Source organism: Brachycentrus maculatus, unplaced genomic scaffold, assembly GCF_059751285.1.
Source record: "Brachycentrus maculatus isolate JH-2025_06_01 unplaced genomic scaffold, ASM5975128v1 h1tg000198l, whole genome shotgun sequence".
Classification (NCBI taxonomy): Eukaryota; Metazoa; Arthropoda; class Insecta; order Trichoptera; family Brachycentridae; genus Brachycentrus; species Brachycentrus maculatus.
This window is the reverse complement of record NW_028280949.1, coordinates 276,104-287,157: the sequence shown is the minus strand read 5'-3', so window position 1 is coordinate 287,157 and position 11,054 is coordinate 276,104. Positions and strand designations below refer to the sequence as shown.

At 35.6% G+C, this 11,054-nt stretch overlaps 1 protein-coding gene across 1 annotated transcript; it reads right to left on the bottom strand.

The window, feature by feature from the left end:
- Nucleotides 1-451: 451 nt before the first annotated feature.
- shrb (charged multivesicular body protein shrub) lies at nt 452-11,017 on the bottom strand. Its single transcript, XM_088263327.1, has 6 exons — nt 10,639-11,017; nt 8,683-8,860; nt 7,715-7,865; nt 5,884-5,989; nt 5,308-5,368; nt 452-1,624 (listed from the first exon to the last, which is right to left on the bottom strand). Exons 1-5 carry the CDS (start codon nt 10,817-10,819, stop codon nt 5,313-5,315), a joined length of 672 nt encoding a protein of 223 aa, XP_088119453.1. The 5' UTR covers nt 10,820-11,017; the 3' UTR covers nt 452-1,624; nt 5,308-5,312.
- Between the last annotated feature and the right edge of the window lie 37 nt (nt 11,018-11,054).

The window sequence follows — 11,054 nt, the reverse complement described above, 5'->3', positions numbered from 1 at the left end:
AAATAGGAAGAAGCGTATTCTAAATCGTTTCAAAACCAGTTGCATAGGTTGATGGAAGTTGGCACAATCGTATATCTTTAGTTAGTTCACCATTGTGCATTTGCGCTATGGAAAAAATATGTTAATTAATTCATAAAAGGGTACTTCCACTATTCACTGTTATCAGTAAGAATATAATATTTTGTTTTTATCAATTGAAAATCATGGAAAAACGGTAAAAGCATTAAAAATAATATATATTGAAAATAAATCCTGTAAAAATATGGTAACTATATAATCACATAGCAGCAGAGGTAAAACCATAGATTTATTAAGAAACATCTTTGAAAATAGGGCATAGACAATAATGGACAAGATCCAAAAAGATTTGTCTGCACAGTGTGAGAGGTGTTTTGGATAATATACACATTCTTAAAGTGGATTGGTAGGTACTTTTGTGTTGTTGTTGATGTTTTTATTTAAGGGAAATATTTGTTTCTGTATTATATTTGTGTTCTTAATAGAAGGTCGACAAGGTGTGGGCAGAAGACAGATCTCCTGGCTCCGGAATATGAGATGGGACGGGGATCAGAACTGTCAAGATGCTGTTTATAGCTGTCCAAGATAGGGACAATTAATCTCTAGTGTTAGTCGACTAAGGGGATCTGACATGGCACACAAAGAAGAAGATATTATAAATACAAATATTTCAATTTCATTCTATTGTCATGGGCCTAAGCAACCAATTACTAAAAATAGGAATGGAATTATGCAGAGTAGGCTAGAACCTAGAAACACTGGTTCAGAATCTGTAATACTAACCACGGGACCACAGCCATACTAGTGATAATTTAACTTGTATTTAGATACACCAATAAAATATGTATTACACGTAGTATCACTAATACTTAGACAAATGACATTCGTATTAACCCTTTCCGGTCCCCCAAAATTAAAAAAAATATATAGGTAGACAGTTACATTCCAATTGGAAAAAAAAACTTTTGTCCTCTGCTCCACATACTGTTGTAATAGATACGAGTGACAAAAATGTAAGCTTGGAATTGAAACAAATAATACTAATGATGAAAAAAATGTCGAATAACATCCGACATGGGACCTAAGAGGAAAAAATCGATGTCGAATGAGATTTGACATTGGACCAGTAAGGGTTAAGATTTAGTTTATAAAATCTTTTTTAAAAAGGTATAAGAAAAAAAACATAATATTTTTAAAACTGTTTGGAAATAAATATTATATTATGTGGTTAGTTACAATACAGTTTACCCTACACGAGCAAATTCCTTTTCTTCTTCATTCTGGAAACATTTGGTGGAAGCATTTATTGATACAAATGTTAGATCAACGATTTAATAATAAAAAAATATTTGAAAACAAAGTGACTTTCTTAAAACAATCATTAAGCTTATTGATTTAACTCCCATCCGTGTAAAAATAAAAGATTAAATAGTAGTTTTGTGTACGGAATATGTTTATGTACATTTAGTATTTGGAAATAAAAAAATACAAGGTATTTTTATTTGAAAACAACTTGGTATTAGACAGTTAAAGCGATATGATAATTTATAAAAAAAATAAAATAATAAAGATGGTAAAAATTCCTCGACAGATGAACACCGAGGATCTGAAAGAAAAAAAAACACATTTGAATTCATTTATATTTGAAGCACTAACTTCATTTTTTTGTGATTTTCCATTTTAAAATTAAAATGTAACTTTATTTTCTTCTTCTCCGTCTTAATCCTCATTGCTGAGGGTTGTGACCCTTGCAGAAGCAATGACTCTTCTCCAGTTATCCCTTGACTGCGCTGTTTGTAGCGCTCCAACCACTGAGGTGCCTGCTGCTGCCTTAATTTGATCAGTCCATCGTGTGGGGATCTTCCTCTCCCTCTCTTTCCCTCCAGGCTACCGATCACAACTAGTCGTTCCAGGCTAACCTCGTTGCCACGCGTAACGTGTCCAAAGAACTGGAGAATCCGTCGGGTACAGATATTGGCCAGATTCAAGCCATCCAAGCGTAGTTCAAACTTTATTTTAAATGAATATAAATATTTTAATAATAATAATATAATAAAAACCCTTATCCGCACCCCAATGGTGCATAGGGCACTGCTTCATATGAACACAGTGTTATCTTGATCGTTTACACACGAAGGAAAGGTGATCAGCCCTCCGCTTCAGGTACCAGTCCAGGGTAATATTGAATAAATATTACAGTGAAAAAATCACTAATATTTATTTGACCCCCCTGGGAATCGAACCCGGGACCTCCAGAACGGTAGCCGAGCGTGCTGACCATTACACTACAGAGGCGGACAAATAAATATTTTATTACAACTTAATTATAATGTCTACCGGTTTCGAAGCTAACAGCTTCTTTATCAAGACTGGTTAATACTAAAACACTATCTACTAAACAATATTCAAAATATTTTGACGGTTAAGGAAAGAAGCCTAGGTATATCTCAAGTGGCTTTATTTTTTTGTGTTGATTTGCAGTCACAGGCAAAAGGGATCAGGGATGAGGCGAAGAATGTTTGCAACGATATGTGGAACAAATGAGTAGATAAATAACAGTAAAACAAATTTATGTAGCGAATGTAGTTAAAAATTTATGTCGCGAAATAGGAGCAGAGGAACATCAAAGAATACTTGGCATGATCAAGTGTGTCAAATATTTGAAAGCGGTCGAGTCAGGAGTCTGAATAACTGGCGGGTATGTATGAGGGCATGCATTAATATGGAAAAAGCTAATAATGTTTGCAACGACAGATTGGTGTGGCATTCTATACTCTCTGCCTACCCTTGCGGTAAGCAGCGCAATGGTTAGTGAGTAAGGTTTTGTTTTTTTTTTTAATATTTCTTAGATCGTAAATAAATCGAACAAAGCATTGGATTTTATCTGGCTAGGAGACCAGAACATTGATACATTGCACAGCCTTTATTTAACTTGTAAACCATAAGTATTGACACCTAAATAAACAGAATGAAATACACAGTGCCTAATTGATAAACAAAACGTTACTTGGAAATGTGACAAATGATTTGAGCACACATCACAACAGTCTTTTAACCCTTAGTTCTGGAGTGCCGTGATAGAGGCAGCTAGAAAATAAAATCTTTCATTCAATATTTTTACTTTTAAATATTTTGACCAAAGCGGTACTAGGCCTGTTCAATTAATACGAAGACTGGCGTCATAAAACAAAATGTACTTTATTTAGAAGTTACAATACATGTCTGGGTCCCCTTCAAAGTATTCACCTTCCCGACGCACACACTTATCCCAACGGTGTTTCCACTCTTGGAAAAAGTCCTGGAACGCTTCTTTTGTTCACCTTCAGCACTTTTCTCGCTTTGTTTGTTTGTTAAGTTATTAAATTTTTAAATCTGACAATCTATAATTTCATTAACACACTAAGGACGGGAAGGGTATTTTTGCCTTCCCGGCCTCATTTCAAAGTCAGAAAAGAAGGAATTACATATTTAATGTTTTTATATGAATATTATGCACCAATCTCTTCCGTAAGGTCTTAACTATATGTACATAATTATCAAATCCCGTTGCCAGTAGTCTGCAGGCGTAAAAAACACACATCCCAAATCGCTCACTCCTTTCAAGAACGTCATTAATAAAAAGCCCTCAATTTTCATTTGTGCGTGTTTTCGGAATGCCAAGAAAATGTACTATATCCCAGCAAAAGAGGCATATTTTTAACTAAATATTTACCCGCTACAGGGCAGAAAGTGTAGTTTTTGCATTTTGAAGAAAAGGTGTTGTTTAATTATTTTTATAAATATACTAAATATTTTTCAAATGGAGAAAAAACCTTCAGGTTTTACCTAAAAAGATATGTTGTACAGTAAAAAGTTCAATAAGTGGCTTGATATTTATTTTGAATACATTGTATTATATTTTTAAACTTTAAAAACGTTCTCCTGAAAAATAAAGTTTTTTGATTTATGACGTTTTTGAAAGGAGTGAGCGAAATGTGTAATTATCTATAGCTTTGAAATTATCTATACAAATTCAATGTCATGAAAAAATATCATCACCATGACTAATTTATTTGACGAAATTCCTTATCTTTTCTGCGTTTTTAAAGGATTAACGATTTTCTATGCAAATAATGGTGTGTCATGTTATCATCAGTCGTAACCATTTATAAACATTCTGCTAGTTAAGTTTTGTAGAGATGGAAAGATTGATAAAGATATAGGAAGGGGAATGAATGCTGGGGACAAAGTTGATGGTGCACTGAATTCAGTTATAGCAAATGAAAATCTAACAGCGAATGCTAAACACAATGGAGCTGATGTATATAAGTGAAGCATGCAGTTGGCAAAAGAAGGATGAAAGTAGACTGTACGCAATTAAAATGTGATATCCCAGATGGATGTGTGAAAAAATGATGTATGATAGATGTTCGAATGGTGATATAAGGAAAGAATGCAAGGCTAAGATAGGCATCATTGATGAAATTAAAGATATGTTGAGATGGTTCGGGCATGTAGAACGAATGAATGAAGAAAGAACAGTGAAACAAAATTTATGAGGCAAATGTGGTTAGTAATAGAGGCAAAGGAAGACTGAGGAACACTTGGCATGATCAATATTTCAAAAACTTGAAACCGGTCGGGTCGTCAGGAATCTATACGAGAATAATCGGTGGAGAATAATAATATGTATGAAGAGATGCTTGAATGTGGATGAGGTGAAGATTGTGTGCAAAGACAGATTGGTGTGGCATTCTATTCTCTCTGCTCACCCCTACGAGGAAGTGACATGATGATTAGTTAGTTAATTAGACCATATCCGCTCCCTAGGTGGAGCATATGGAGTCCACAAACTGTCTCCAGGCTTTTCTGTCGGCTGCCAGCTCCCTTGCTTCCTCCCAAGTCAGATCCGCGTCCCGAAGTTCTGACGAGAACTGCCGACGAATTGTCAGCAGTGGTCGTCCTGGGCGGCGCGAACCTGATGCCTTGTAAAAGAGGCAAGCTTGATTAAGGCTCTCAGGAGGCATGCGGAGTACATGGCCAAGCCAACTGAATCGCCTTTTCTTGACGTCAGTTGTGACCAAGATTTGCTGCGTCCTACGCCTTATCTCTTCATTCCTCACAAAGTCAAACCACCGCACGCCTAAAATTCTCCGCAGACACCAGAAGCTCAGTACACGGCTGCTCTGGGCCCTTGTAAGGTGCCAGATTAGTTAGTTTGTGAATATATATTTTTAAAATTTGGTCCCTGTAGATTAAAAATATGTAAAAATCCCTCGGAAAATTAAACAAGGATTATTTTCAACTTACTCGTTTTACTGCGACCACATCTGTAGCTGTCTGAGGTCGGGATCATCCTCTTCCACAACAACTGAAAATATTTAAATACACATCAGTGAAATTTTGGCATAAATACAATACATATATTATTATTTTTATAACACATGAGAAAATAATTTTATTAAAAAAAGTATGTTATTTAAAAAAAATAGAAATGTGTCAATTGTTTATGGTTCTATCACTTGGCCATTAATGAACAAGCTCTATTTTTCCTCCAGATCACCCTCATAGCGACATCAATATCTAAAACCAGCAGTGACTTCCTGGTACTAACTTTTGATGAACAGATTGATTTCTAAATTAAGTTTTACTTGGTAAATACCACTATTTTTTTAATTCTATTGTTATACGTGTTTCGATGCGTTCCGCACCATTTTCAAACACCGGATGTGAAGCTAAATCTAAATTTTAGAGTTTTCCTTGGGACGTTGAAAGAAAAAGGGGTAGAAGCTGTTTCTTATTTCTATATTTATCTGGAAAATAACCCAACACAGGTGCATTAATAGCATCACATACTGAGATGGCGAATACATGTAAAACACAAACCTTTCTTGCTCGCTTTCGCTTTTGCAGCGGGGGCCAGTTCTCCAACCGGGACGTCTGGGAGCTCTTCTGTCTCTCCGACTCCCAACAATTCTTTGTCCAGTTCTTCCTGATAATGCAAATCAAATTTGAAATCATTATTAGTGTCAGAAATACGCAAGACTGTCCATGAACCGTGATTAGGATGTTGGGTGTGGCGTACGCGCCAGATGCGTACATCTAACGTTTCCCCTGGTATGAAAAACGCGCTAGGCGCACGTGGCTGATAATAATGTGTCAAATATCTTAAAAGTGTTATTGCTTAACCAGATCCACGCGGCTCGCATAACCGTATGTGTTTTAATAAAACATGTCCCATACGCGGCTGACATAACCATATGTGTTTTTACTTTGCTCCAAGTTTCGAACCTCAGTTCAACTTGGAGGGATTTTTTCATGGTGTGGAACTTTGGATAAAATAATACGTCAATCCTTGGCCTTATGATATCTGTTGAAATATCTGTCTAATAATTTTTAACATCACAAGGATAAATAAAAGAACAGATCCCTGATTTTTCTTGCGGTCGGTAATTAGTCCGCGCCATAATCGTGCCCTATATCTGTCTCACTCTCGACGCTACGCATCGCCAGTGGGTAAGAGTGACACACGATGCGTGCTTTGATTTATTTATGTTACTATGTGTATTATAGAGTACCAAAAAGGCGCAATGAATCCCATTGAACATTTTTGTTTAGGAAAATAAATCGTTTCTTAACTAAATACATGATAAAAGTAATCATTTTAAAAACGGCGAAATACCGCCGCGTACGGGCGTCTCTCAGGAACAAAGTTGACGCGGTTAAAAGGTTAATTTAAAGTATACCCTTACACTCTTAACATTATATTTTATGTCAGAATGTAGAAATAAAACACTTTTCTCGGTAAATACCACTATTTTCCAAATTAATAAAAAAAAATCATAGTTTGAATGCATTTAGCTTCATCATTTATAAATTATGACCGTAATTCTAGAATTAGGTTCAGGAAGAAGGATGGATACTCGTGTGGTGAGTTGAATTTCTGCCTGTGTTAAGGTGGGGACTGAACGGAGTATTTGGTCATAACATAACATTCTAACGTTGCTCGTGGCGAACATTCGACTATGGATGGAGCGCTCGGTTCACTGTACCGACTATACGAATGCTTGCATCGTAACGTGTTACGTTACGACGAAATGGCTCCGGTCCCACCATTAAGCTATTTAGAAAGTTCTCCTTCTCTGTTGTGAGCGGACACTGAAACTTATGGTTTGCATCCCCTATATCTTGTCCACATTCGCAATATGATATCTTATCATAATAACACGAATTCAGTTGCAGTTATACTGCAAAAAGGGTTGTCAGTATTCAAGACAAATGATACTCAACCCTTAGAGTGCGAACCGTCGATAGATTGACTCTCTATTAATGCGTATAAAGTGCAAGTGTAACTTTTTAATAAGTTAATAACATTTATAAATAACCACTTAAAAAATTTGCTGTGAATTTAACATTGAACTTTCTATTTTTTTAAGTAAAAGTTTTTTATTTCTACCACAAAATGTCAAATTCGTCAAGTAGTGATGATAAAAAGCAATTAGCAATTTATGCAAAATATGTGAAAATAAGCTCAGCACTATAAGGGTTAATTAGATATGGTTAAGTACTAAGGGAAATAAAAAATTATCAAACAATTATTAATAGGTACCGAAAGTTAAAAGGTAAAAATGGTATATTTTTATATCAGAAAACGTACTATTTAGGATGAATGGATGTGAAATATTAAAATTAGTGGATGGGTGGAGACGCTACTAACCTGTTCCAGCTCTTCCAACTCTTTCTCCAATTCGGATTCATCAATATCCTGTCCAAAGGCGACGGGGTTACTGATGGCATCACTGATCTCTCTGGCGACATCTTGTTGCTCCGCAATATCGTCCATCATGTCGTGTACTTGGTCAACATCCCTGAAAATAGAAAAATACATATATTAATATTAACACACTGTTGTCGGGCGGTTTTTCCATCAAACAGACCCTACTCAGATACTCAGACAGTCTGCTGCCTGACCCTCAATACACTAATCACAAGTAACCGCAAACCCAATTCCGATCTGTACAATGTTTTTTGGCGTCACTCGCACTCTACCAAAAGTAAGCAAATAGAACGCTTATAAGCGTCTCCCGCTCTCTACTAACAGTATGTAAAAGATGCTTTTACGCGTTTGTCGCAAATAATGAGTTAATAGTAATTCACAAAACTAACACAATATTAAGGACTTCCTGACACTTAAATCATACTGATAGAACTGAGTATTATTTTTGTAATGAGTCAAATTAAGCATTCTTTCATTTATTCTTATAACTGTTTTCATTACCAAAACATTTGTCAAAAACGTGTTAAATTATATATCTTGCGATGTTTTTAATATTAATGATGATATTACAATGGGATGAGTCTAAATTATTATTGGGAATGATAATTATGAATACATATATCTGCTTCGTTAAAATCTTTTTTTTTTTGGAATCTGAGCCCGCCATCCACCCGCAGCAGTTATAGAGTCCTGAGGGATTCTCTGTCGTTATTATTATTATAATAAATAGGAAGTCTCACATTAAAAATTGTATAATTTAACGGTAGTCTTCATATTATAATTGACAAGCAAATCAGTGATTCTAGCTGATCAGTGATGAATGAATAATAATAAATCGTGGTAAATTGCATGTTTTTCTTTAATTAAAATTGAGAAACGCTATAAGATATGGGGTGTCTCTGACTAACATGTGTTTGTGTGCGGCCTTCAGTGCGTCTGCTGCATTCTTCATGGTGGTAAGGACGGCCGTGTTGGTGTTGGCGCCCTCCAGCGCCTCCCGCTGCATCTCCACGGTGCTGAGCGTCCCATCGATCTGCTGCAGCTGCTTCTCGTATCTCTTCTTGCGCTTCAGGGCCTGGATTGCGGCTGTGACACAAACGTTCTGTTATTCATTAACCCTTTCAATGCCGGAAGGTATTAATATGGCCGTACCCAGCAGGCCGTGAATTTTTCAACAATAATAAAACCTAAAAAAACATATTTTTGTATACAGATATCGCTCACTCCTTTCAACAACGTCATTTATAAAAAAAAAAAAGATTTTTCAGGAGATCGTTTTTAAAGTTTAAAAATATAATAAAATGTATTAAAAATAAATATAAAGCCACTTATTGAACTTTTTACTGTGCAACAGATCTTTTTAGGTAAAACTTGAATGTTTTTTCTCCATTTGAAAAATATTTAGTATATTTAAAAACAAATATTAAACAATGCCTTTTCTTCAAAATGCAAAAACAACACTTTCTGCCCTGTAGCAGGTAAATGTTAAGTTATTAAAAAAAATATGCCGCTTTTGCTGGGATAAAGTACATTTTTTGGGCATTTAGAAAACATGTACAACTGAAAATTTACGATTTTTGATATATGACGTTGTTGAAAGGAGTGAGCGATATGTATACAGACAGGCGATTTGGCGTAGTTGGGTAGAAGCTCAACTATGAAACTGGCGTCGCGGGTTTGATTCCCGCCAATTGCAAAATGCATGCAAGAAATATTTATTTTTAATGGTCTGGGCATTTGTGATGTATTTTTCATATCTACCTTCCCTATCCTCACTATCCTACCTGCAGACAAGCTTCTAAAATAGAAGCTTTGGGGGTTATTCCTTTAAAAAGAAAAATAATGAAAACATACCAAATATATACACCGTGTGGCGTTTGAGCTGCCATTTACCCAGAAAAACAGTTTAAATATTCAGGGTTGTCACAACTTGATACAGAAAACACTTTTACTTATAAATATAATATTAATAATAAAACCCTCATCCGCACCCCAATGGTGCATAGGGCACTGCGTCATATAAACGCAGTGTTATCTTGATCGTTTACACATGAAGGAAAGGTGATCAGCCCTCCGCTTCAGGTACCAGTCCAGGGTAATATTGAATAAATATGACAGTGAAAAAATCACTTATATTTATTTTACCACCCTTGGGAATCGAACCCGGGACCTCCAGAACGGTAGCCGAGCGTGCTGACCATTACACTACGGAGGCGGACAGGCGGACTTATAAATATAGCAGAATATAACTGTGTCTATAAAAAATATTTATTTATTTATTTATTTATGTTAACTTAGATTAGAAAATAGTTAAAATAAATGTTAATATTGCGTGAAAATATAAAGTCATTTAAAAAAAACTGTAGTCCGTAACCCTGTATCAAAAACATGCATTTAAGCATTTTCCACAGTAGAAAACTTTTACGCCTTAAGTTTCTAGTCAGACAATAGAGAAAAATACATTGTAATATTTTTTGTAAAAAGGGCTGGTGGATTCGTATAAGAATTTCGAATGACAGCTGCACACTGCAGCTGTCACCCACAGCCAATAGAAAGTCACGAAAGAATATTTTTAGAAATCAAGATCATATTTGCCACAAAGTCTGTCGTACTCGCACTAAGCGCATACTGTTTACAAAATTTGACATCGTTAAATAAATCATGTCAAAATGACGTCATTTGATCGGTAAAAAATCACTCTTGCGAACAAGACAACGAAATTAAAAGTAAATTAGATCAAATTAACTTCTCTTGGACAAAATTGTACGATAATAAAACATGAAGGTCACATGGCGTATTAAATAATCGCTAAGGAATGAGGAAGGTATTTTTGACAGCAGGAACAAAAAAGTTCGTTTACTGACCCCGTTTATTTTTTGACGCGTTTTTCTTGGCTAATTTGATCTCCTCTTCTATTTTGGCTTCTAAAAATGTTTGTTTCTTAATTAGCATCTCTTCCGTGTCTCTTAATTTCTGTATTGCCTCTCCGGTTGTCATCGCCTTGTCCTCCTTCTTGCCTCCAAAAACTTTGGCGAAGAAACTCATTTTGAGGGATTGTTGTACACAATTACGCACTTAATATTTCTTCCGTTAGCGGGCGTGTTTTATCATCACTACAAGCGAACACGAAATCGCGATAAATGGACAATTTTTATAGCAAAATGTCCGGAATTACTGACAGATTTACGTTGAGCCCATGAAAATACAGATAGACGTCACAGTTCACAGAGAAATTTCAAGTATGCGTCACTTTAACGATGGCAGTGCTGCCATGTACTTA